General features: G+C 42.2%; 2 protein-coding genes across 2 annotated transcripts; one reads left to right on the forward strand and one right to left on the reverse strand.

Annotated features, from left to right (window-relative positions):
• Positions 1 to 301: 301 nt before the first annotated feature.
• Positions 302 to 17,624, forward strand: ccnyl1 (cyclin Y-like 1). The gene is made up of 10 exons (XM_022199037.2): positions 302 to 1,320; positions 4,586 to 4,660; positions 5,205 to 5,248; positions 5,839 to 5,939; positions 6,287 to 6,322; positions 6,418 to 6,469; positions 9,676 to 9,795; positions 10,897 to 11,063; positions 14,274 to 14,436; positions 15,865 to 17,624. Exons 1-10 carry the CDS (start codon positions 1,158 to 1,160, stop codon positions 15,979 to 15,981), a joined length of 1,038 nt encoding a protein of 345 aa, XP_022054729.1. The 5' UTR covers positions 302 to 1,157; the 3' UTR covers positions 15,982 to 17,624.
• A 1,118-nt stretch (positions 17,625 to 18,742) lies between these two features.
• On the reverse strand, positions 18,743 to 23,459 carry fzd5 (frizzled class receptor 5). Its single transcript, XM_022199036.2, has one exon. The coding sequence runs from the start codon at positions 22,857 to 22,859 to the stop codon at positions 21,132 to 21,134; it is 1,728 nt and encodes a 575-aa protein (XP_022054728.1). The 5' UTR covers positions 22,860 to 23,459; the 3' UTR covers positions 18,743 to 21,131.
• Between the last annotated feature and the right edge of the window lie 2,403 nt (positions 23,460 to 25,862).

Here is a 25,862-nt window from a genome sequence, read left to right on the forward strand (position 1 = left end):
TGCAGCAGACCAATAAACCTGAATAATAAAAAGGAAAAATATGAAATGTAAAACCGTTGCTACTCCCTTGCACTGCTTGAATGAGGGCTTCTTTGACTGACAGGTGGCTCGTCCAATAGCGGGCCGGCTTCAGTTTCCACTGTCAAAAAAGGGTGTGGATCGGTGACGATACAAAAATAGTAGTGTTGTAACATTTCATCGGTTTAAATCTTCTTTAACAGGCAGTTCTCTCAACCAATCAGCATTTTCCTCCGACGCTTATTTTGATTTATCAGCCAATGGGAGTGAATGGAATTCCGAAGTGGGCGGGCCTACAACGTCCCCTCCTTGCCAAGTAGTGCCGCTTGTGAGCTCCGGCAACAGATGGCGGCGGCTACATCCAGTGCAGACCTGATAGGGTGGAGGCTCTGACGGGGAACCAGTTTCCAGAATTTGTTCTCTCACAAGTAACCAGGAGAAGGGGTGGTCTGTGTGGCTTCATTGATAATTTTCTGCCTGCGATCTGGGATTTATCTCTTTTTACCTTTGTTTCCTGCTGGAGGCCACAGAAGCCTCGGGCTAGATTTGGCGACACGCCGAGCCGAGTGCAGGAAGACATCCTTGGGATTGTTTGGAAAGTGCCGTAAAATGTATTTACCTGAATTTGACATTTTAATGCTGTAACGCACTTGTTTTGTAGAGTCTGCTGTGTTTACATGATCGCAAAAAGGTCTAATTAATGTGGAGTAGAGAAAAGTTGAGGACGCAAGCTAACTAGTTAGCTAGCCTGCTAAGATGCTAGTTAGCCACCTAGCAGCTGAACTCTAGCATGTTGAATGAATGAATGGATGGACTGGAGAGAGACCGACTGCATTTAATTAACAACTGATTTTTGTTATCGAAAGACCCCTCGAGTATAGCATAAGGCGACGCCGATTTTCTACAACAAGCTGCGCTTTCCTGGGTAACTGTTAAACTACTTACCCACAAATGGACAGGAATGCAGTTCCTGGGAGTTGGCGGACAGCTACGAATTAGCACGCAGAGATAGTGTTGTGCTTTCACTGACTGGTAATGTTCAAGAGGCTGCTGCTGCTGGACGCTAACTTTAGCTAGCTACTGATATTTGCACTACTCGGACTTGGCTGCAATAGTGTGAAGCTTACACCCGGCCTGGAATGGGGAATACGGTGTCATGCTGCGTCTCACCCGAGTCGAGCCCCAAGCTACCGTCGAGACAACCGGCGGAGCGGCTGGAGGAGTTCCAGACCAGCACCGAAGTGAGCGATGACAACACGGTGCCCTACCTGCAGCACATCAGCGACAGAGAGGTCCCTGATGGTAGGTGTTTACCTGCATAGCACACCTCATGCTCCTCTCTAGTGTTTGAGCTATTCAACATTAATGATCGTAAATTTTTTGTATAGCACCCTTCAGATAGACATTCAGAAGACAGAATGGATAGCTGATTAAAAGCTGATTAGAAGGACGACATCACACGAGGGTTTAGAGAGAAGCTGAAGTGAAATAGATTAAGATCAGGAGGTTAGAAAGAGGAACTACAAGTAGTCCCTTATAAAAGGGATAAAAAAAAAGGGCAGAGATTCATACAAGATAACTTTACTTGAAGGCGAGTCTGTAAAAGTGGGTTTTAAAAAGTGATTTAGAAATAGTTATTGATTCGGTGAGCCTTATCTAATCAGGCAGGTTGTTCCAAAGCCGAGGGGTCCAGACGGAGAAGTCCTGGGCTTACGCTTCGATTTCGACAGCCATGTTTGTTTACAGGGAGTTCATCTTAATCCAGACATGGTGCAGGATGATCTGTATGGGATTTCCAAACACACAAACTGATCTGGATGATGCACAAAGTCAAGTTACTATTATTTATATACCATGTTTTAACAGCAGACATTGTGCCAGAGTGCTTCCTAGCAGAGAAACTGGATCACCGTACATAAACTCTACAACATATGTTGACCTCGTGCATTTCTGTTTATTTGATACGAAACACTTGTTTCACAACATACATCCGTGTGTAGTTGAAGGAAGTGTCTGCTTCCCTGTTCTCTCTCTCCTTTACCCTCACTCTACCTGGTTGAGGAAGATGGCTGCCCTCCCTGAGTCTGGTTCTGCCAGAACTTTCTTCCTAAAGTAAAAAGTAGAAGTGAATTTTTTGCCTTCCCAATGTCACAAAAGAACCTATTCAAAACAAATGATTTACATTGTATTATGTTTCTCTATGCAGTTTTGTGAAGTATCCTCTGGCAGAGTGGGTTGGGGGAGGACAGCCATCTGCCTCGACCAGCTAGGTTGAGGTTAAAGAAACAGATGACCTATAGGTGAATGTAAATCCTGGACAAGTTGCTAGGAAAATGCAACTGCAGAGACAGAAATACCCTGCAGGGTTGTACAGGGCAAAGCACAAGCTGAGGATAGGAGACACAAAGTTAATTACATGAGATTGTGCATATTTATTTTGATGTTTTTGTTGGCTTAATTAGACAGGTTCTTGGGGAGAAGGATGGGGGCAAGACTGGCAGTAAAGCGCTGTGATCGGGAATCAAACCCAGGCCGCAGCATTGGGGACTAGAGCCCCTGTTCATGGGTCACCTGCTCAGCCACATGAGTAACCTGGGTGCCCAAAGTGACAACAATCACTGGACTATAAACTTGAGTATGAGCACAAGTGAAGACAACAGGATATCAAAAGTGAAAGAGAAGCAGTAACTCTGTGTACACAAACGACAAGGGACACGTTTGCTAATAAGGACTCGCAAACAGGCTGGATCTTTGGCATAGCGACACTCAACAACTTGATAATATAGTCTTTCACAACTGCATGGAAAGTACGCAAACAGACACCCTCTCTGGCTGCTGCCAGACGTGTTTATTGCCGTCCTGCTGCCAGCGCTGCGCTGAAGATGAATCCGTTCTTGGCACTGTTCGGTCAACCCACTGCATCATATTGATCACACTGGCATCACATTACCAAGTTGGCCATTAACAATGAAAACAACCCACTCATTTTCTTGGTGCCACATTAACCACCCGGAAATCAGCGATAAATAAAGCCCTTCAATGTGATCGGCATTGTTTATTCCCAAGGCCTGCTGGTGAAACAGAAGTTGTGCTTTAACCAGAACTAATATGAGTCATTTTGAGCTTTTTAAGTTTAATGAGGAGTTAGTTGATCTCAATAATCTCCTGCTGGATCTGTTCAAACACCGGCTTGGTCAGAGAGGCTCCCTCTAACTTTGAATTTTGATCCTTTCATATCCTCCTCAGACCACTGTTGCTTGGACTTGGCATCCATATTTACTGTTTTTCAAAACGCTAACACTAAACACTACTACTACGTACTACCACCACCAGTACTACTTGCTTGGTTGTTTAAAAATGGTGGTCCTGTGTTTCCGCTGTTGATCGTTGGTCACCGTAACCCTGCTTCCACCCCGTGACATACTGTTCTTAACTCTGGGCCAGCAGTTAAAAGTGCAAATTGAATTTGGCCAGTGGGCCCCAACACCCCTCAGTTTTGTTATGTTTTTTTTCTATTTTTTGTGCTCATGCTGTGATCTCACGCTGTGATACAGGCCCCGGATCAGGAAAGCATCTCAGATATTTCTCTGTGATGTAGACTGAAGCTCGGTTTTGCACAGTCAGTCCTTGTGTCGCCACTCTTCACTGACTCCCAGACGTGCACGCTCTTCATTCCACTCGTGTTGTTGTGGACAGCGTGTGTGAGCGCAGTGAGGCGAGGCCAGCTGTTGAGCGGGTGAGGGTTGAAATCGGTCCTTCTTGCATTCCTCGCTGTCGTCGCTTCACAAATGCTTCCATCACCTAATCCCCTGTCTTTTATGTAATGCGCTGTCTGCTCGGATTTGGAGGAAGAACACTAGTTTCCAAGTAATGCCTCTGCATAAACCGGGGCTTTCTTTTAGATTTCTCTCTATAATGACTACAAACAGTTATCCTGCTCCAGTAGCTATCTACTATGTAACATCAGAAGTTTTTGTTGAGTTTTAAATGCACTTTCTGGCAGTCGAAAGTCTTAATGCAATGTGTGACTACTTAAATTTATATTTTGGACATTAAACCGTTCATTTTGTTCTTGGTTTGAGGGCAGTTTCCCGCTCGATGATGGGAACATTGATGGGAAAATCACATCTGCTTCTCATTGTTAATGCTGAGTAATTGTTTAAATGTTCTGTAATGTAACGTTGACACAGTTCCATTTGCTGGTACTGAAATGACCATTAAAAGGGTAAAGACTTGCAGCAGAAAAGTGAATAGTGTCCACACGTTGGCATTTATTTATTTTTAAGTCATGTTTGTCACATTTCTGATGTCGTCAGGTTCGCTGATGATCCTCTGCCTGATCTGTAGTGTCCTCACTTCCTGTTTCTCTGGGGCTTCGTTTGTGAAACAGATTTGTGCATCTAATCAATCTCATGATGCATTATTTCTTAATGATGGATAGTGACGACTTGCACAGTTTTCCTTTGTGCTTTTCAGTGTTTGTCGGCTCCTTTTGATTTATCTCTGCCCAGAAGTGAGAGTCAAGCAGCTGTCAAGGTTCATTTACACACTTCTTTTGTTTCCTCAGAGCTGGCCTTGGAATCGAACCCGTCGGACCATGCCCGAGCAAGTACCATCTTCCTCAGCAAGTCCCAGACAGACGGTGAGCAATCGTAGCGTGACGCATCACACAACAGTGATTCATGTTCGTTAAGACTCTGGGAACTGGAAACGCACGGTTAAACATTATGACTGGGTGTGATGTTAATTCTGTACTCCTTTTTCAATCCGTTGTTTAGTGGGTCATTTTCATGCTTTGTTAAAATGTCCGTCACCTGCTTTGCTGTAGAGCTTATTTAAGTTTGGAGTTCATCATGCACCCGTGAAGCCACAAGTGTCCCTAACAATCAAGTCATGTATTATTGCGTTGTTGCTGTTTTTATGGTCCACGTTTCAACTTGTTGGCTGTTTTAGGGATTATTGTCATTTATAGGGGTTTGTACAAACAAAAATGTCATGTAAAGCTGAATATATTAATTCAGCTAATGGGGAACTGAAGACATGTTTCTGTGACTCCTGTGTTAAAGGTGTTATGTTGTGTTTCATGTGGTATTGAAAAGCTGTAACAAGTCTTACGTTTAATTCGGTGAACACTGCAGAAACGTCGTGATTGCTGCTGCCTTTACTGAAGAGTTCTTCTTTTGCAGTGCGAGACAAGAGGAAAAGCAACCACATAAACCATATCAGTCATGTAAGTGTCCAAATCTAAATGCTGATTTTAAGTCTTTGAGCAAAAATGTAAAAAAAAAAAAAATGTCCTGATGTATTTTGTTTTTAATGAGTTGCGGGTGAGTTCAGATTCAAATTTGAGCAGAACTGGGTCACCGAAGGAGATGTTTTAACAGACATTTCTGGTTGTAGATAGTTCTTGTTTGTATTTATGATCCTTTTGTGTATCTGTTGTTGTACCAAATGATACAGAATTTGACACAAATCGTCAGCTGATGAATATTAGAGCCTGAAAGCATTAAGGCACTGCATTAAAAGTGGAGAATGATTGTTTCACAGACAGTAGCTGCTCATAAAGTCCCAGAATCCATCAATGTTAACACATCTGGCTCAAATAAAACCGAGGGTAAACGATAACAGAATGTGTTTTCTTGTTTTGGACAAATATGAAATTGAACTGACTCAGTTAAAACACAGATTGTAGCTTTTAATCATAGAGCCAGACCTGCTCACATTTTCTAAAAATTAGAAACATGAGCAGCTATTTTTATGACATGCATTCGATCCTTTTCCCCTTCATCAGTCCATCCTGTTAACTGTCACCATCTCCAGGTATCTCCTGGTCCGCTGTCTAAGAAATACAGCTCCTGTTCCACCATCTTCATAGACGACAGCACCGTCAGCCAGCCAAACCTCAAAAGCACAATCAAATGGTGAGAATTTTATCTCGCACACACAGAAACGCAAACACACGGCAAAAGTCCGAAAGTCACTGGTTTCAGTGAGGAAATCCTGTTACATCACAGCGCGGTAATCCTAAAGTAATACTCAAAGGATGCGTGACTGAAACAGCTGTTCTTACACCTCATCTGGGCCTGTAATCGCTGATATTATTTTGGTGAATCTGTATAATCACTTTTCATCAGGATTACCTCGGAGTCTTCTTCCTGAATGTGTTAAATGTTTTATCTGAAACACACGCTTCGTACTAGTCTCCCATTCAGATTGTTTTTGCTGTGTGAAACACTAATCGGGCACCATTTTTCATCCCTTTCTCCAGTGTCACTTTAGCAATATTCTACCACATCAAAAACAGGTAGGTGGTTTTTAAATGTGGTTGTCATGTCGCTTCTGGTCCATTGTCCTTGTAAAACATGTGATGTATGTTGACAGATGTGTTGTTGTCTTTAGGGACTCCGATCGGTCGCTGGATATCTTTGATGAGAAGTTGCACCCTTTATCAGTGAGTGTGGTTTTGATTTTTAAAAATGTCAAAAAAGACAAAACCCAATGATCTGTATGTAGCAGAGCTCTAGGGTTGTGAGAATAACTCTTTTTCTACCTGAAATCTATTTATATAGTTTAGATACATCTGCTCTGAGACTATTTTTCCCGTTACAGAAATATCACACTTCACATTAGCATAAAGCTGAGCTCGACATAATCCATGTTTTTCACTGTTGATCAGCATTATTTCAAACATGTGCTGCAAACAAGCCAAGGATCTGAGGTTTTATCTCATCCAACTGCAAGACTTAAAAACAAATGTCAATCTTAATTTTAAAAATGTTTTCCAGTTAAGTATTTGGAAATCCCAGAGAATTCCCAGATTAACGTTAGCTCTCAGTCCCACGACCTTCCTCCACGCTGCCTGCCCTCCCTGGACTGTTCTTCTGCTGCTGTTCAGAGACTCTGAGCAGATTTTTCCAGTTAAACTCTCTTCATGACAGCGAGCCAGTTGATTTCCATTGCTGTTTGTTTGGATTTTCTCCCTGTGCAGCTGTAAAAAATCTACACAGTCTGAGCAGTTTTTGCTGGATAATGCCAGGCTCAGACACTACAGGAGTTATTGGAGGAGAAGTCTGGTCTGAACTGATGTGTTGGCCAGAATATTTGATAATCTGAGCGGTTTGTAGATACAGGCTTTAGCTTTCCAAACTGCTTGGAGACTCATGGTTGCCTTCAACTTAATTATCAAACCGGTCTGATGTTCAGGAGTTCAAATCTAGAAGGTTTCACTCTGTTGCCCAGGAGCAGCACTAGGGCCATGTATAATTGTGGGACTTTTTTATCATGGTTGACATTTTTGACCTAAAATCAACATGACCGCCTATAAATATTATTTATACAATTGAGTAAAATAGAAATTGAAAGTTATTTATGAAGATATTGTAGTAAACCTGTTGACACTGGACTTGCACTACTTCATATTAAATAACTCAGTCTTGGAGTCTGGCCAGTCTTTTCTTCAGGAGGAAATGACATCATGTGGAGCAGGTCATGTGATCTGGAATTAACACATTTTCTTGAGAGGTGTTTTTGTTATGGGTAACTTAGTTGGAAGTGATTTAATTTATTTTCCATCTGAAATTTGATATATTGCCAAATAACAAATACACTATATTGCCAAAAGTATTCGCTCACCCATCCAGATAATCAGAATCAGGTGTATAAAATCAAGCACCTAGGCATGCAGACTGCTTTTACAAACATTTGTGAAAGAATGGGTCGCTCTCAGGAGCTCAGTGAATTCCAGCGTGGAACTTGCCTGGAAAATCCAGACTGACTTTATTTATGTATTAATATAAATACAAATAAAGGCAGTCTGGCATTGTGACGATACGAGACGATTTCAAAAAGGAGGGGCTAACGAATGCAGCTTGAACGAGAAAGAACCAATCAGCGTAACACGGATGTGACGCACAAACAAATCGACCTTGAAGTCCGTGTAGTCCAAACAACAATGGCACGCAGCCGAGAAAGCGTCGCGGTGAATGATTACTGCCGTTTTTGTCACAAAAATCTGCGAATACATGGGGTACTCTCAAGTACAACACTTACTTTTGAAAAGGCTACGCAACAAAAGACTCCTTCCGAACGATTAGCGGTGTTAGGAATAACTTTAAATCGGAGCCAAACCAAGTCGGTGCGTATGTGTAAAAGTTGCTTAAATTTACTCACACGTTTGGAACGGGATTTTCCTCTGTACAAACAATGGCAAGAAGCCGAAAGTAACGAGCCATCCACTGCCTCCTCATCGTCGGAAACGTCAAGTGAAAAGAGGGAACGACTAACGCCATCCAAAACGCCAAGAGACCACAAAAAGATTCGCTTTGGCCCCCTCCTCCTCCTCCGGCATCATCTTTATGGGTAATCCAGGCGCTGAAGATGACGCAGCATTAACTCCCGCCTCCCGTGCTATGATTGGTCGTACCAAACTGTACCGGAAGGGAAACGCAATTCAATTCGCCCAATGCCAAACTGACTCTCCTGTATCTCTTAACATGGAGATAGGAGATTACATGGAGATTCAGTTTGGATTTTCCAAGCTAGCGTGGAACTGTGATAGGATGCCACCTGTGCAACAAATCCAGTCGTGACATGGATGTTCATGTGTGAGTTAAGGCAGGTGAGTGAATACTTTTGGCAATATAGTATTGTTAAAGGTTGTTGCTAGAGGTACGGACCCGTAGCCTGTGGACTACGGATACGGCACTTTCCATTTGCCAATCAGATACGCAAGATCTGGTCACGTGACTCCTGGTAGACGCTAGCGGTACGGACCCTAAACCTGACCCTAACACTAACCCTAACCTTAACCTTTGCTTACCTTTCAACAGTTTGCAGTGGTTAGCAGCTTCTTGACTCGCGAGACTTGCGTACGGGTCTGGACTCTGTCTGGCAAATGGAAAGTGCCGTACTCGTAGCCTGTGGGCTACGGATACGGGTCCGTATCTGTAGACACTACCATTGTTAAACCTTCAAGATTACACATGGGATCTGGACAAATGTCTTCCTTACTATTGTTATTTTCTGCCAGTTCTTTGCCGTCTGATTGCACGTCCATGCTATCCATTGCGATGTCCGTGGAAAAACACTGCGGCCTGTGTTGTAACAATCGAGCCTCCTCTTCTTCCTCCTGTAGTCAATAATAGTGGTGTGATTCACCAGTTTAAAATAAAACACGAGGAGGAGGAACAAATCTGTGGTCTGTATTAATGGATTCCATTCAGCTGTAGACATAAGGGCTGTCTCATTCCAGTTTATTGCCAACTCTCTTAGCTCTAAGTGGCATTACAAACTGGAAATGACATGAAAATTTGGGACAGAGCCAGATTCTGCCACATCAGCAGGGCTTTTTAAAGACGACGTTATTAAATACCTGCTTTCAACAGCTGTAGCTGTGGTCCAGTTTATTAATCATGCAGTGTTTTCTTACTGCTGCTATCACTTGTGTTGGACCTTGCTATAAGATTAGTGGGAAATGGCTGCGTTATTACTGGAACTCTGACCGACAGCATCTTGTTCTTTGTGGTTCATTCCCTCCAAAGTTTTAATGGTTTCAATCGCAGCATTAGCATCGATGCATCTCTGTATAAACTGAGGTTTTCGGATGTTATCGCTGCCTCTCCCTCGCCTCCCTCAGACGTTTCTGTTTATCCCACACAGAGAGAGCCAGTGCCAGACGACTACTCCCATGCAGACCCGGAACACAAACTGATCTACCGCTTCGTCAGAACGCTCTTCAGTGCTGCGCAGCTCACAGCAGAATGTGCCATCGTCACACTTGTAAGCGATAAGCACGTAGTACCGGTACTGCAATGTATTTGTACAGTTTAGGTGTCAGAATATTTAATAGCTCTCAAGTTGTGGTGTAGAATGAGTCCAGTTTTATTAAGAATTCCCACCTGACTGCACTTGTAAGACTACATGTCTTCAATATTAACTGAATTGTCCTGAATCTCATCAATCACTACTGAAATCAAAGTCCACAGTGGTGTTGAACACGAATCATTTGTTCTTTAAGTGGCCACCAGAGGGCAGTAAGCTCTTGCAAATTGACTATATAGAGTGTCTGTGTGATGAACATGCAACACAAACTCTACATTAACTTGGTTTACAAAAGTCAGAGAAGGCTAAGAATGGATAGATTCTCTGTTATAGTAAAAACTGGCATTTTTACAGGATAAAATCTCCCTTAATATAGTTTTATTTTACAGAGACTCGAACACACATCATACTGGACGCTTTTCTTTTTCCCTAGAGGAATTTCTAGCTGAGAATGTAGGCAAAGCAAATATGTTCATTTGGACAGAACTGATTCAAAATGAGAATTCCACTCTTTTCCAGCTAATGACAATATCGTTTGCACAGTTTTTAATGTATTGCGTTTATTTAAGCTGCAATTTTTCCCAAACGAAGGAAGACATTTTCTAGTGTGTCAGTGGTTTATTTTGAACATACCTTGGTTAAATATTCACAGTGTCTCGATTGCATTACTGCTTGCTTACTTACTTACTTGAGGAACTTTTGAAATCATGTTTGCTTCAGAACTGTGTTTGCTCTCATGGCTTCTGTTGTGTTTTTGTGCTCACCGGGTTTATTGTAGGTGTAAATTGCCATTTCAAAGCTAATGTTGTGGCTCCAAATGGCAGTTAAGTCACCAGATGATTGCAGTTCATAGTGTTTGGGCTGTTTTACCTACTTGGTCGTTGGGTTTCTGTTTCTAAGGAGTAACAAAAACAAAAAGGGGAAAAATACAAATATGTCATCAGTGTAAAAACACACAAATTAGTGTGCCTGCTCGTTACATACTTGTACACAGAACCACACTACCAAATCCTTGTCATCTCCCAGCTAAAACGTGGTCTTTCTTCGTTCTCCCTCCAGGTTTACTTGGAGCGCCTGCTGACCTACGCTGAGCTGGATATCTGTCCCGCCAACTGGAAGCGCATCGTCCTGGGAGCCATCCTGTTGGCCTCCAAAGTGTGGGACGACCAGGCGGTGTGGAACGTCGACTACTGCCAGATCCTCAAAGACATCACTGTGGAGGACATGTGAGTGGGACACTGATGGTGAAATCAGTGTTTTCAATCCCTGAATCCCAATAATTTTCTGTGGAGAAGCTTCGTCGGTTAAAGAATCGCATCACTTTAAATGCCATGTTTTTGAATTACTATTTAAAGTTTGTAGGTCTGTGAAAATACCAAGGAGATTAACGTGTTTAATGGGACATATACACAGAGCCAAATCTTTAGAGAGGCGTCAGAAGAATCTACACTTGTATCATGGAAACTGTTTCTTCTCCCAGCTGGAGGAAAAGTGGTGCTGACTAGATAAAAGTTGGCTCGCTGGTGACTCTAGCACCAATAATCGTCCTCTGATTGTGCAGTGTTGTTGGTGTTTTGCAGCTCTGTGTGAAGCAGTTGAGATGATGGCTCAGGCCAGAGGACACTCAGTCGGTGCTAGTTTGTACGAATCCACACTTGAAGCTGAGGTGAAAATCCAAATGTCACACAAAGAGGAGGGAATGGATCGATTCAAGAGCTTTTTTCTCACTTATCTTTCTGCAATAGTAGCACAGTAGTAGTTACACACAGGCAATGTGCAAAATAAAAGTGTTTTTTGATAGTTTTAAACATGATTTCAATCGTAATTTGGCTTCATCTTATCAGGGAAACATATTAACCTCAGAAAGTGTTGCTCCGACGTCACAACTTTAATGACCAATTTTAAAACTCAACATAGATTCTGTTAGGACATTCGAGGTTTTTAATGATAGACTCAAATCAATTTAACTGATAAGAAACTCAAGACTATTTGTCTGCACCAACACCATACTGTTTATATGATGTGTTTATAGCCGTAAATATTCTAAGTATAAAGACCAAAATGCTGCTAAATATGTGATTGATTGCTGTGTAAAGGAACAACAGTGAGAGGGTATGTTGTTCCTTCAACAATAACGACTAGTTTGAATCATAAAAGTATAATGTTAACTTAATACAAGACGTCAATAAGTCTGATACTTACGACTCGGGATTTCTCACTGGAAAACCATTTAGTCGGGATCAGAAGACCTTCAGATCCAACTCCTGTAGATGATGGTATTTCCAGTTCCCACATTAATTAACCCTCGTGTCGTCCTGTGGGTCAAAACTGAAAATGTGGAAAAAAATAATATATTTTCACAGTGAAACTTCTGATGTCCACATTTTCAGCATTTTTGAGAAAGCTTTGAACATTTTTTGGTTGAAGCGAAATTTGCTGGATTTTGGTTCATTTTTATGTGAATGATCTTAAAAAAAATATTAGACGTTTTACTGCTATATATGTAATCACTTTAGGGATTTTTAGGATTTTTTAAAAAAACTATTACTCATTTTTTGAAAACATTTACAAGAATTTTCTTGCCAAATTTGGGAGATTTTTTAAAAATAAAACCTTCTAAGGGAAACTTTTAAGGAATTACTGGAATTTTCTTCATGAAGGTTTTGCAAATTTTCAGAGATTTGGTGATTTATTTATTTTTTCTTCCTGAATTTTTGTATTTTTTTTCAGACAAGGAAACAGTATTTTTTGGTGCCCGTAAATAAAGACAACAGGAGGGTTAAACTTGTTTCTAAATTCAGTGGTACTGTTTGTATTTGTAGTTTGGATGCAGAAAATAAATGAAGGTTCCTAACAAACGCAGCAGGGTTGTGGCTCTGCTGGCTTCACCCTCATAATAAAAGGAATATCACAACAAAGATGCACTTAAAGCAGACGGAGGAAGTGCTGCGATGGATGGAAGCCGCTGCCTCTCGGGCTAGAAGCCAGTGAAGAGGCCAGGGGCTGCAGTTGGAGGACGCTGGCTTTATTTCCTGCAATTGCTTTCCTCATGTGTAAAAGAGGTTGAAAGTGGCTTCTTGTTTTTTTATGATTTGGAAAGATGTGCCTGCATGTGTTCCCTCTCGTATACGTCTGACCTCCACTCTCCCTGCTCTGTTTTCATTGCTGCCGCTGAAGTGTCTTTGTGAAGCCGGTCGGGTCCGGATGGAGGGATGGGGAAGAGGAGCAGAGAGAGGGAAACAGAGAGATGGAGGGGAGGGTCTCAAGTGCTCTCACTGCTTCTACATAATGGCCCCGGCTCTCGCCCGCTCCATTAGTTGCCCCGGGAGACCAGACATCACACACGCTCGCTCTCACCACCTCTGCTGACCAACAAAGCATCCTGGATGCGGTCTCCGTGGCGACCACCTCCCTTTAGATTTTCTCGTGACTGTGATGATGATGGAGGTTGTAGTCTGGAGAAAGATGAGCCGTGATACTCCAAATAAGTGCTTGAAAATACACGGCTGATTACCCGCAAGTGTGTGTGGGTGATTTCTGTGGAGGAGATTAGTTTCCGTCTCCACACACACTTCCAAGTCAATACGCAGATAACCTACGTACAAGTTTGCAGTTGGATTTATGTTCTGTTCCAGCTGCTGATCAAATAACTCAGCTGTGCAGACAAACACGGCATGGATGTTGTTTGTTTGTTTTTTGCCTTTGAAGAACAAACCTCTCCTGTTGAGGAGGCATTTCCTCTCAGTGTCCCTGATCAAAATTCATACCCAGGCCTTCATGTCCTTTCATCAGAGTTGTGAGGTGTGGACAGTAATCCAGTCGGCGTTGTTGTCCTCCAGCATGGTGCGGTTTTGATTGAATTAGATCCTGTCAAGATTACTTTTGCAGTTTTTGGTCATCGTTGTTTATTTACAGTGGCTTCTAAAGAAAATATAGGGGGGTACATGATTTTATTTTTGTTTGTTTTCTTCAAATTTCTGCAGGAAAGTTGTTTAAATCACTAATTTGGGTTTGGATTTTCTGGAAGAATAAATTTAGAAGTCTTCAGCTGGTTTGTTTCGTTTTCTCTGGCTAAATTCATCTGTGTTGTGCTGACTGTAAGGAAGAATACAATCTCGGTGCTTTTGTACGTGTTTCAGTGCTTTGGTTGGTTGTAGGTCTTTTGGTTTGTGCCGGTTGATAATCCTCCTGACTAGCATGCGTTTTCGTAGCTATACTCAGCTAGTTGTCAGAAGTTAAGCTGAAAGATTAGAAATGGTTTGCTCTGGAAGCCTTTATACAGCTTTTGAACTCATTCATGGGTCTGTTTTGTTGCTTTCTCAGGTGTCTCTGATTTTCATCCTCTGCTGCTGTCGGTACAGTTTAGATGTTGAGTTGAGCCTCGGTTTAGACGTGTTCGCTCTCCAGATTAACCCGAGTGTCTCCCTAAACTCCAGGAACGAGATGGAGCGCCACTTCCTGGAACTTCTGCAGTTTAACATCAACGTGCCCGCCAGCGTCTATGCCAAGTACTACTTCGACCTGCGGCAGCTGGCCGACGACAACAACCTGAGCTTCCCTCTGGAGCCCCTCAACAACCAGCGAGCTCAGAAACTAGAGGTGAGTCGCAAAATCACGTTTCTGTACAACAAAACCGGAAACGAGCAGATCTTGTCACTGAAAAGTAAAACTGATGTAGTAGAAAATGCTTCCAGTTTGGAAGTCCACGTGAGAATGTAGGAAAGGAGGAAGACTGTGGTTTGTGTTCTATGTGGCGCCATTTTTCACAGACTTAAGTTTTATTTTTTACGCCAAACCTCCATGGTTAGGTTTAGGGAAATACTATAGTTTAGGTTAAAGTACGACCTTTTCACAACATGTTTTCTCAAATAACAGGATTGGTACGATCCATCTTCTAGGGTCAGCTGGAAGTAACAAATTAACCAGATGTTATTGGTTCAGGTAAATCAATTTATTGCTCAAAGAAAACAAGACCTGTGTGTGTTGCCAAATCAAAGAACCAAACAGAACTTTACAAAGGCTAACAGAATTTACAAACTACCTAAACACAAACAAAACCACTAAACTCCTCATCCAGAACCAAAACACAAAAGCAACACAAACTAATACAAGCAGTGCTCAGAACTAACTAAACAACCTGGTGCCTCTAAACACAGACGTTTAACGCACAGGACATGAAGATTCAACCTTCAAAGTAGCTTCTTCCCAAAGGTGGTAGACTAACAGTAGCCTCCAGTTTCCACTGAGTCTGGAAGCTGCACACGAAATTAACAGGCACCAACAGAAACCCTAAATGTCTGTAGTCACCCCTCAGTGACTACAGAACCAACAGACCACAAACAAAACACAAAGAGGCACCACGGCGAACTGGTTCCACCAAACCAGCCGCTCAGACTGAGAGCTGGGTTGAGATTTATCCTCATGTGTGGTGATTGTGGGAGAAAGAGTGGTGGTGGTGGACCAATCCGATGTGTCAGGAGGCGAGGAGGTCAAGGACTGGAGTGCAGGTCTTTTACTCCAGACTCATCAGCTAAAATAAATGTCAGCTGGAGTTCCAGAGAGGCTCCCAAAGCTGAGACCACACATACAACCTCCCCATGCAAAGAACAAGATGGAATCCACCCAAAGAACAAGACTGAGTCCTGTCTAGTAAATGATTGTCTTAAATGTAAGACATTTAAAAATATCATCAGAACGTCTTCGTGTCCGAACCAGTGTCCTCGGTTCAGGATGCTGGCTTGTAAAGGTCAATAAATCTTTCTTCTCTTTTTGTATCTGTGTGCTTGTTGTTTTCATATTCATCATCAGGAGGGACTGTCCTATTACCGTTTATACAGTAACAGGACAGTAAGTTACTAACTGTTCTTAAGTAAACACCCAGGAGTTTACTGTGTGTCTTTTTCTGCTCAGGACCTCGACAATAAAGTGCAGCAGGAACTGATGCTTCACCTTTTTATCCATGCAGCTGCCTAATAGTTCTCATGCTCTGACTGGTTAGTTACTGTGTTTGTGTGGCTGTTCCTTCAGGCCATCTCAAGACTATGTGAAGACAAGTACAAGGACCTGAGTCGTGCTGCGATGAGGCGGTCCTTCAGCGCAGACAACCTGATCGGTATACGACGCTCCAACGCTGTGCTGTCATAGACCAGACTGCTGCCCTCAGCTCCCCAAAGCCCAGCCAGCCCCGGACAGCAGCACCAGGAAGGCTTCTGGCTTTAAACGCCACTCGGTGATCTGCCCACACGGTAATTTAACCCTACAGAGGTGCGCTACACCTGAAATCCAGGTGTTTACCTAAATGAAGAAACGTTCCCATACAGCTGTTGTTTTTACAAATCCCATATTTATTTCTTACTCGTCCCGTATTTTGAAGAAAAAGTGTTAAATGGGAACGATGGAGGTGATCCATGTGGAGCAGACTCGCTTATTAAAACGGTTGAATTAGTCCTTGCAGTGTTAAAGGACAAGCTGCTGTTGTTTTGGTTATAAATCCCATAAAAAGACCAAACATGTCTGTGGATGTTCCTGCTCAGAATGAAGCAACAATGGAGACCTGAAATGAGAGAGATCAGTCTCCGTTTGATCTTTTCCTGGGATTCATGAATGACAAGAAATCAAAAATATCACCAGACGTCGTCTTTTTAACCCTCCTGTTGTCCTCATTTACAGGCACCAGAAAATATTGTTTACATGTCTGAAAAAATACAAGAATTCAGCAAAAAAAATTCCCCAAATTTCTGAAAATTTGCAAAACCTTCAGAAAGAAAATTCCAATAATTCTTTAAGTTTCCCTTAAACGGTTTATTTTAGAAAAGCCCCCAAATTTGTCAAGAAAATTCTTGTAAATATTTTTCAAAAAATGAGTACAAATCTTAAAAAAAAATTCCTAAAAATATCTTAAGTGATTACATATATACCAGTAACACTTCTGGTATTTTATTTAAGAACATTCACTTAAAAATCAACCAAAATCCAGCAAATTGGGCTGGATTTTGGTTGATTTTTATTTTTATTTATTTTTTTAAATTTGTGAATGTTCTTCAGAAACATTCATAACATTAGTTTTTTTCCATCGATGTTCTAAGATTTCCCAAAAATGTTGAAAATGTGGACATCGGAAGTATTACTGTGAAAACTTTTTTTCCCCCCACATTTTCAAACTTCGAAACCGGTCGATTTTGACCTGCAGGACAACAGGAGGGTTAAGAAGCTCAACAAACATAAAATACCTTTTTTGTAATTTTGAGTTAATACCAAAAGCATTGGGAAGTATGACTCAGACCTGTTTGCTGTCGATGTTTCTTTATGTCTGAGTAAATTTTCTACCCACGTGGACGATCATTCAGCACATAACACGTTATTGAACTGTTATTAATCAGCAGGAAGTCAGAAAAAACCTTCAGTTAGCCGTCAAGAAATCAGGAGTGCCAACTGGTGTCATGCTGTGTAATCCACTGACGATGGATTTACTGTTTCTGGATCAGTCCTGCTGCTGAAGGGTTTGACAGAACGGTTAATTTGGGGTCCAGCCTCAGTATTGTGCCCCTCGAACCTGACCTCGCCTCGACGAAACCCGCCAACAGATGACCGATCTCGTGTTTGTCCCCGAGTCTCCAGACACTACATAGATCCTGAGGGGGGAGCGAATAAAGACTGATGGGCACTCCCCTCCTTTTTGCTTACTATGTAGGCTACTAGCTGTGAAATTTGTCTTGTTTTTAATTGAGAAAAAAAGAAAACATTTGCAGATGGAGTATTTTAAATAAACACTAATCATGTAACAAAGACATGCTGTGACTGTTCATGTTGTTCTGTCTGCTGGTGTGACTTCAACTGATCAAATCTAGTCGAGAACATGTGGGTTGTTGTGGATATTCAGCTGATCCGACTACGAAGGAAGAAAGACTAGCAAAGTATGTTGGGAATGAAGTCAGTGTGATGAAGGTGGCTTTCCTTTCGCCTGCTCCAGAGGAAGGTATGTTCAGAGCTTTGGATTTTAATCGGCAGAAAGAAGCGCTGTCCTTTCATCATCTGACCACGTTCTCCGAGCGATGCAGATTCTACGTTGAGGAAACGCGTTAAATCTACAAACCTGGTGACCTGTACATCAGTAAGCGTTTTGACCTGCAGGACGACATGGGCATTGGTGTGGGAATTGGAAACACCATCATATACACGAGTTGGAACTGAAGGTGGTTTTCCAGAGAGAATTCCCACGTCGTAAGTATCAGACTTATTGACGTCTTGTATTAAGGTAAATTATACTTTTGATTGAAACTAGTCGCTAATGTTGAAGGAACAGCATACCCTCTCACTGTTGTTCCTTTACATGGCAATCGGGCACATATTTAGCAGTGTTTTGGTTTTTACCCTGATTAGATGAAGACAAATTATGATTGAAATCATGTTTGAAACAATTTAAAAAACACGTATTTTGCATCGTCAAGACGTTGAAATGTAGGTGGGAGCCCAAAATTAGGGTCACAATCTCCACTTCTACCTTCGTCACAGTGTGGGATAATGGTCAGAAATGTGTTTTTGCAGAGCATTACAGTGGCAAAGTCGAAAATTAATTTCTCCATCACTCACGTATGAAATTACATATGGGAACAGACCCCAGTTTGAAAAAAAACCGAAGTTCCCCTTTAACATTTTAGGTTTAAAATACTACCAGTTTGTTTGTGTAAAGTTTTATCATTTTTGTATTGAGCCAAAATGACGTGTTAAGAAATTAGTTGTCTTTGACCACCAAAGTCTGGTCAGTTTATCGTCGGTACGGGAACATTTGTACCAAATTTGAAGACTGACAGACTGATTAAAAAAAAGCAAAACTAAAACTTTGTCCTCTAAAGTCCAGAAACCTCAGTAAAATATCGACACAAATGTACAAAAAAATAAACCAAACTCAAAGAACCATTCAGTTTTAATTTCACAATATGAATCAAAATCTACAATATTGTTTAATATCCTCTGAGGAAGCCTATCAACATGAAAGCAGACGTACACAAATGAACCTAAATGTCAGTTTTCACCAACACTTGCTGGAATTCACCACTCACACGGCCGCGTTCACTCTCACATCAGACTAATAAATTAGAAATCTGGTCTAGCGTGTGGAAGCACAGTAGTCTAAACGGCACAACGGGCCAACAACACTGAAGGAACATCTCAGCAAACATCACAGGAGGAAGGCAGAAAGCAGAAAACAAAAGGCTTCAATGAGCTTCACTTTACCTCATTCATTTAATGCACCAGTCCTGTCTGTTTGAACTGACCCTGCTTTTGTTTCTTTTTCTATATCAGATTGATTCATACACTTGAACTCCCAACAGAAACACTGACCTCTGAAAGGAGGAGGAGGTTTATGAGTTTTAGTTGTGAGGCCCCTAAAAACAGAAGATCCACATTCAACCCCTAAGAAGAGATTTGTTTTTACATATCTAAATGTTGGATTTTTAAATAGTGTGAATACAGTCGATTGTAATGAAAGCATACTCTCTCAAAAGTTCATCCAATGGCGTAATTGACATAAAACAAAAAAACCACGACAGTCTTCAATGTAGACATTTCAAAATGCTTATTCAGTCCAAACATTTTGAATTAAAAAGCAGACAAAACATGAAATTGTCATATTTGAGAGGCTAGTACCAGGAAGTATTCAATTTTCTTCCTGTTAAATCTTAAATGGTTTCATTGTTTATCTACAAATTTCCATAGATGCAACGATTGGTCAACTAGTTGTCAAATATGTTAATCTGCAACCGTTTCAATAGTGGATTGACTATTTTGAGGCGTTTTGAATGGGGGGGGAAAAAGATTTCAGCCTCTTAAAATTAAAAATGTTCTTGTTTCTTTACTCCTCTGACAGCAAATTGAATATGTTTGGGCTGTGGACTTCTTAGAATGTTATATTCAGACATTTTGCACCATTTTTTTGATATTTAAAGACCAAACGAGTGATCCAGTAATCAATAAAACTAATCAAAAGATTAACCAATAATAGGAAATTACTTGTTGCAGCTCTACAAATGTCCTCAACTGTAATATTCAACATTACATTCAGGCTTCAAATCAACGCATCGGAAGGATTTGTTTGGTCTAAAATGTCAGAAAATGGTGGAAATCCAAATTAGATTATTGCAGAGCTCAAGGTGATGTCTTCCAGTCTGTTTTCAATCTAAAACTGCAAAAATATTTATTTTACAGTATTAAAAAAGAACAAAAACACCACAAATTGTTTCCTTAGAGAAGCTAAAAGCTGTACTTAACCTTTTGTCCAACAATTCTGCTATAAAAACTGTTGGCAGTTGTTTTGTCATTTCAGAAATGAATAATTGTTCACCAAATCTGTGACCTGAACATTTTTGTCTGTTCTGGCATGAAGTTAATAGAAAAAGATGTCTCAAAGTGAGGTTCAGGGACCTCTTAGAGGTCTTGGAAATAAAATCAACAGAACTATAAAATCAGAAATATGTTTTTTAAATGCACAAAATTGATTTTCTCTGTCACTAGCAATATTTTTAGGGCAATTCTGGTACAAATCAGGGGGTCTGTGGTCTGACGTTGATGTGGTAGAGGTCCAGGTTTGAGAAGATCCAGTGAGCAGCTCCACTGTTGACCAGCAGAGGGGGCTAAAGACCAGTCAGTTCCATCCTGCAGCCGTCTGTTAGTTTACAACACAAAACTTTCCTTTAGTGACTCAATCGAGCTGAGAGTTCATCTAAGAACCCAATAAAAACACTGAATAAATTCATTTAGTCTGCAGAAACCAAACACAAAGATAATTCCTCAGTTTGCAATCATACAAAACACACAACTCAAACACACAGCAGCACATTTATGCACAACTTTATACAGTTCAAATCAGATTTGTCTCTCTGGTGTCTTACACTGAGCTTGTGGCGTTGGCTGGTTATAAACTAAACATATCACACATTTTCTTTTCTTTTTACAGCAATTATGTACAGTATATACATAAATAAATATGTTTTTTTCTCTCTCGGTGCTCAGGATAAACGGACAGAAAGAAGCATGTTGGACTGGAAAGCTCTGGAAAAATTCAGTGAACATCTGATTTGGTCAACGGTTACTGTGAAGAAAAGCAGTTTCCACAAGAGTCCATATTGGATTTTGCTTTAGTTTACATTCAAATTACGCAGTTTGTTTAATTTTTCCCTTTTTATGCTCTGAATGTTTTGGTCCGTTGTGTTTGTGATATTCAGAGTACAATGATGCACAAAGTCTTCGTGTTTGGAAAGTTGAGAGAGACCGTGTGAATGTCGTAAAACGTTGCTTCATATATGAGAGGGAGCAGCTTTGTGGTAGATCCCTGACGTGAGCCCGGTTCCTGTGTGTCCAGTTAAAGCTGAGCTGGCCTCGCTGTACATGGAGGGTGGAGCTGTGGCTTTCTGCGGCCAGCAGGGGCAGCATCGAGCCACAAACCTCCTCCAGGACTCCAGGGTCTTTCCGGACCAAATCCAGACTCCAGAGGTGATGCCCACCACTAAGCACATGAAGTATTTGAGCATGAACACGGCGTAGTCTGGACCCAGGCCCGACCGCTGGCGCTCGGATGGGCAGGAACAAGCCAAGTCTCGCTCCCAGCCGGGCCGGTAGTGCTGCTCGTAGACGAGGCAGGCGACCATGATGGTGGCGGGGACAGTGTACAGCACAGTGAAGAGCCCGATGCGGATCATCAGCCGCTCCAGTTTGTCCGTCTTGGTACCGCCTTGCTTGATGATGCTCCTGATGCGGAACAGAGAAACGAAGCCGGCGAGTAAGAAAAGCGAGCCGGTGAAGAGGTAAACCACGAGAGGTGCGAGTACGAATCCCCTCAAGTTCTCCAAACTCTGGTTCCCCACATAGCAGATCCCAGCCACAGGGTCCCCGTCCACAGAGCTGAGGGCTAGAACCACGATGGACTTGACACTTGGGATGAGCCAGGCGGCCAGGTGGAAATACTGCGAGTATCCGGCGATGGCCTCGCTGCCCCACTTCATCCCTGCAGCCAGGAACCACGTGAAGGACAGAACCACCCACCAGATGGAGCTGGCCATGCCGAAGAAGTACACCAGTAAGAAGACGAGGGTGCAGAGAGCCGGGCCGGTGGTGTCGTAGAGGATGTGCAGCTGGTCGCCTCCAATGCTGCTGGAACCACAAGCCACCCGCTCATGACCGGCCACCAGGCGGATGATGTACCCCAACGAGACGAAGAGGTAGCAGGCGGCCAGGAAGATGATGGGCCTCTCTGGGTACTTGAAGCGCTCCATGTCGATGAGGAAGGTGGCCACGGTGGTCAGGGTGGAGATGAAGCACAGCACCGACCACAGCCCCACCCAGAAGCTGGTGAAGGCGCGTTCGTCGGGCGAGAAGTAGGGCTGGTGGCAGGGCTGGGCGCAGTTGGGCAGGGGGCCGGTCTGGACCCGGCCGTACAGAGGGTGGGACTCCCTCTTGATGGGAACCAGGGGATCTCTGCAGCGGCACTCCCTGTCGCACGGAGGAGGGGCGGGCGGTCTGGTCCTGCCTTTAGGGGTGGGTTTAGGGAACGGGGGCGCCATTGTGGTGGTCTCGCTGCTGTTCTGGTCCATGCACAGGGTCTCGTCTCCCAGCTGGGGAAGCTCCTCGCAGCTCATCCTCTCGGGCCACTCAAAGCCGTACTGACTCATGAGGGGGGAGCAGCCACGTTTGGCCCGTTCACACACAGAGCGGCAGGGGGGCAACGGCTTCCTGTAGTCCGGCAGGCAGATGGGGGTGTACATGCTGCAGAGGAAGAAGAGCAGGTCCGGGGAGCAGCGGATCCGGACCAGGGGCCAGAACTGGTGCACCTCCAGCCCCACCTCCTCCTGGGTGTCGTGGTTGAACTGGTTGGGCATGTAGGTCAAGTTGTAGCCGATGCCCCTGCACATGGGCACGGTGATGGGCTCACAAACCAGGTCTTTGGAGGCTCCTGATGTGAGACCAGGACCCTGGAGGACCAGCAGCAGCAGCATGAGGAGCCACATGTGTCTCACTGTAGATGCCATGCGTGAAATAAATATAAAAAAAACAAACTTTAGTGACTCAAAAACAATAAATAGAGTTTCTAGCTTTTAGAGTCCATGTCTGAAAACTTTCATTCTGCACCTTCCAGCCTGCTAATGAATAAAACAACCTGAACTCCCACAATCATTACGGAGAAAGTCCATCTCCGGCGGTCACGTTCCAAAAAATTTAACGACCCTGGAACATTTTTAACAGCCTAGTCTCTTCCCGACTGCTCTCCAGAAAAAGTGGCATCATGAGAGTCACATTGGGGAAAAAGTCGGTGGAAGAAAAAGAGTCCAAGTTGTCCATGAAAACGCGAGGAAAAAGCAAAGAAATCACCTTTAAATGTGAACAAAATGTCCAAAAAAAAAGAGGGAAAGTCGGCTCTGTGCGCTCGGAGCTCGGTGCGTAAAATCCACTTGTCTCCACGAGTCGGTTTATTCCATCAGCAACTTGGAAACATGGTTTTCAAAGTTTCACAAGTTGCCTCTCTGTTGCTTCTGCAGGAAAACGAGATGAAACAGAGTAATAAGAATCCTTCAGGGTGGAAACTCCGTCCCGGGTGGCCAGGTAGCCTGCGGCGGTGCGGCACCGACGCGCACTGAGGACGGAATAAAGTCCGACTGGAGCTGCAGCACCTCCTCACCACACCGAGGGCTGCTGCGTTCAGGGCTGTAGGAAATGTCACACTTCAACCAGAGGCAAACCTTTCAGCCTCTTAATGATTAAACCGAAGCCTCCGGAGAAAACCAGAACTCTGTCACATCTGTGAACCACAATTTGAGCAAACTTTGATTTTAAAAACTGAACTCACTCCAAGCTGAAACAAACCCAGAACTCTGAGATGAAAAATTAGTTTCACCATCATTTGAGCAAGTTAAATCAAGTTTACAAGTAATTCAGTTTACGTCAGTGACCAATAAAGCTGCAATAAAGAGAAAATTAAGCTAAAATGAGGGAAATTTGAAAGGATTGACTAAATTAAATGTATATACAAATATATTTAATTAGTGCAACAAATAGAAAGCATCACATCCTAAATGCTTCTCTGTTGTAATTTGTAAAATATGTATTTATTTTTCATTTATTCTACCCCTGCTAATGTCTTGGGACAAAATATTTTTAATGTTTTAAGTATTTATATTTCATGTTTTTTCTGTGTTATTTACTGGTTTGACAAGATGATTAATTATTTGCCAACTATTAACTTAATCAACTATTTTTCTGATTGTTTGAGTTTTTTTTTTTAAGAAAAAGGTCTATATTCTCTGATTTCAGCTTCTTAAATTTGAATATTTTCTGCTTTCTTTCCTCCTCTGTGACAGTAAACAGATCATCTCTTGGTTGAGGACAAAACGAGACATTTGAGGATGTGATCTTGGGCTTTGAGAAGATTAACTAATGGACATATTTGACCACTTTCGGACATGTTATCGACCACATAACCGACTGATCAACCAATGGGGTAAAATGTAGTTATTTCCAGCCGTAGTACCGACACTGACAGTTGTCCTTGGCACTTGACCTAAACAAAAAAAACATGAAAGCCTTCATTTTGAATTTTCTGCAAATCACTAACTACTTAATCATTTGGGACAATTTTCTTTAATCATTCTGGACATTTTTCAAGATTTTGGAAAAACTTTCGAGTGAAAACATCGAAAAACTGGAACCTTGTTTGGTCCAACTTTAACATATCAGATTCTACTGATGATAGAGCTTCAAAAGTTGGTGAAATGTCGACCAAAGACTGTATTTTAGTAGAAATATGGATCCATCCATGCATAGACACTTACAGGAACTTTATGGAGACACTGAACCAGCCTGGATTAAACGTCTGGGTCTTCTCCCCCCCCCCCCCCCCCCCCCCATTTTCAAGGACTAATAATTGTTGGTTGTTGTCATTCATTTTTGGACAAATTTTGAGTATTTTTTGAGTCATTTTGGATAAATTTGGAGTAATTTTTTGGGCCGTTATGAGTCGCTCTGACCAGGTTTGAAGTCAGTTTTGTTTAAAAGTGTCGCCCTGAACGCAGCTCTGATGCATAATGCTTGTGTGGTTGTTTAATTATTATTATTTTTGCTGTTCAATAACATCATGATGTGGTGTTTTTTTTTCTGCTTCGTGAACTCTGATCAACTTTAGGTCTGCAGTTAATCCTAAAAGCTCTGGCTACTAATCTGGATTTGGCGTTTGTTAATGAACGAACTTTGTGCAGGTTGGATTCTTTAAAACGTGAACTCGCTCAGCGTTTCTGTTTCCTCGTTTTTCTGCAGCTCACTGAAGCCTGACGACGGAAAGCATGAAGCTGCTGCGTCTCCGATAACCCAGCCGCCCCTGAACGCACCGCTGAGTGTATTTATGACTTCCTGCATTAGGAGGTAGGATTTTAGCAGAGAGACTGAAGCAATCACATGATGGATAACTTCTCTCCACCCACTCACACCTCCAGCAGACGACCACACACACACAAAACAGAGAGGAGTGTTTGGTTTTCATTTGAAATACTTATTTTAAATCACTGACAGTATCGCTGGAACTACAGGATTCATAGTTGCAGGCTTGTTTTTTATTTTTGTGACCATTAATTACTCACTTAGAATTCACTCTTATCTCAAAGCCATAAGAAACAATCTTTAATCTGCTCATTGCTCAGGTGTATTAATAAAATATTAACGTGTACTTTGGTCACACACATTCACTTTTCTGTTTCCTTTGCTGACACAGAACTTATCATTTAATGATTAGCCACTTATTTATTTCCTCCTTTATGTATTTTCAAACTCTAGTTTTGTTGCTGAGATAAAGTCGTCTCCGACCGTCGAACTCCATCTCTAGTGCTTATTTCAGACATTTTCAAGTTCCAGTTTTAGTTTTCTGAAGTATAATTTTTGAAATATATCAGCAGATGATGTAAAACTTCACTCTTGAAGACTAGAGGTGGATTTTTCCACACTTTATAAACTGTGTCTGCTTTGTTTGTGATTCGCAAAATCACATT

This window comes from Acanthochromis polyacanthus, chromosome 14 (assembly GCF_021347895.1).
Source record: "Acanthochromis polyacanthus isolate Apoly-LR-REF ecotype Palm Island chromosome 14, KAUST_Apoly_ChrSc, whole genome shotgun sequence".
Classification (NCBI taxonomy): domain Eukaryota; kingdom Metazoa; phylum Chordata; class Actinopteri; family Pomacentridae; genus Acanthochromis; species Acanthochromis polyacanthus.

Coding starts and splice junctions, on each gene's coding strand:
- ccnyl1 (XM_022199037.2), top strand. CDS start 1,158: ATGGGGAATACGGTGTCATGCTGCGTCTCACCCGAGTCGAGCCCCAAG. Junction 4,661..5,204: donor CAGCAAGTCCCAGACAGACG/GTGAGCAATCGT, acceptor CTTCTTTTGCAG/TGCGAGACAAGAGGAAAAGC. Junction 14,437..15,864: donor AGCGAGCTCAGAAACTAGAG/GTGAGTCGCAAA, acceptor CTGTTCCTTCAG/GCCATCTCAAGACTATGTGA.
- fzd5 (XM_022199036.2), bottom strand. CDS start 22,859: ATGGCATCTACAGTGAGACACATGTGGCTCCTCATGCTGCTGCTGCTG.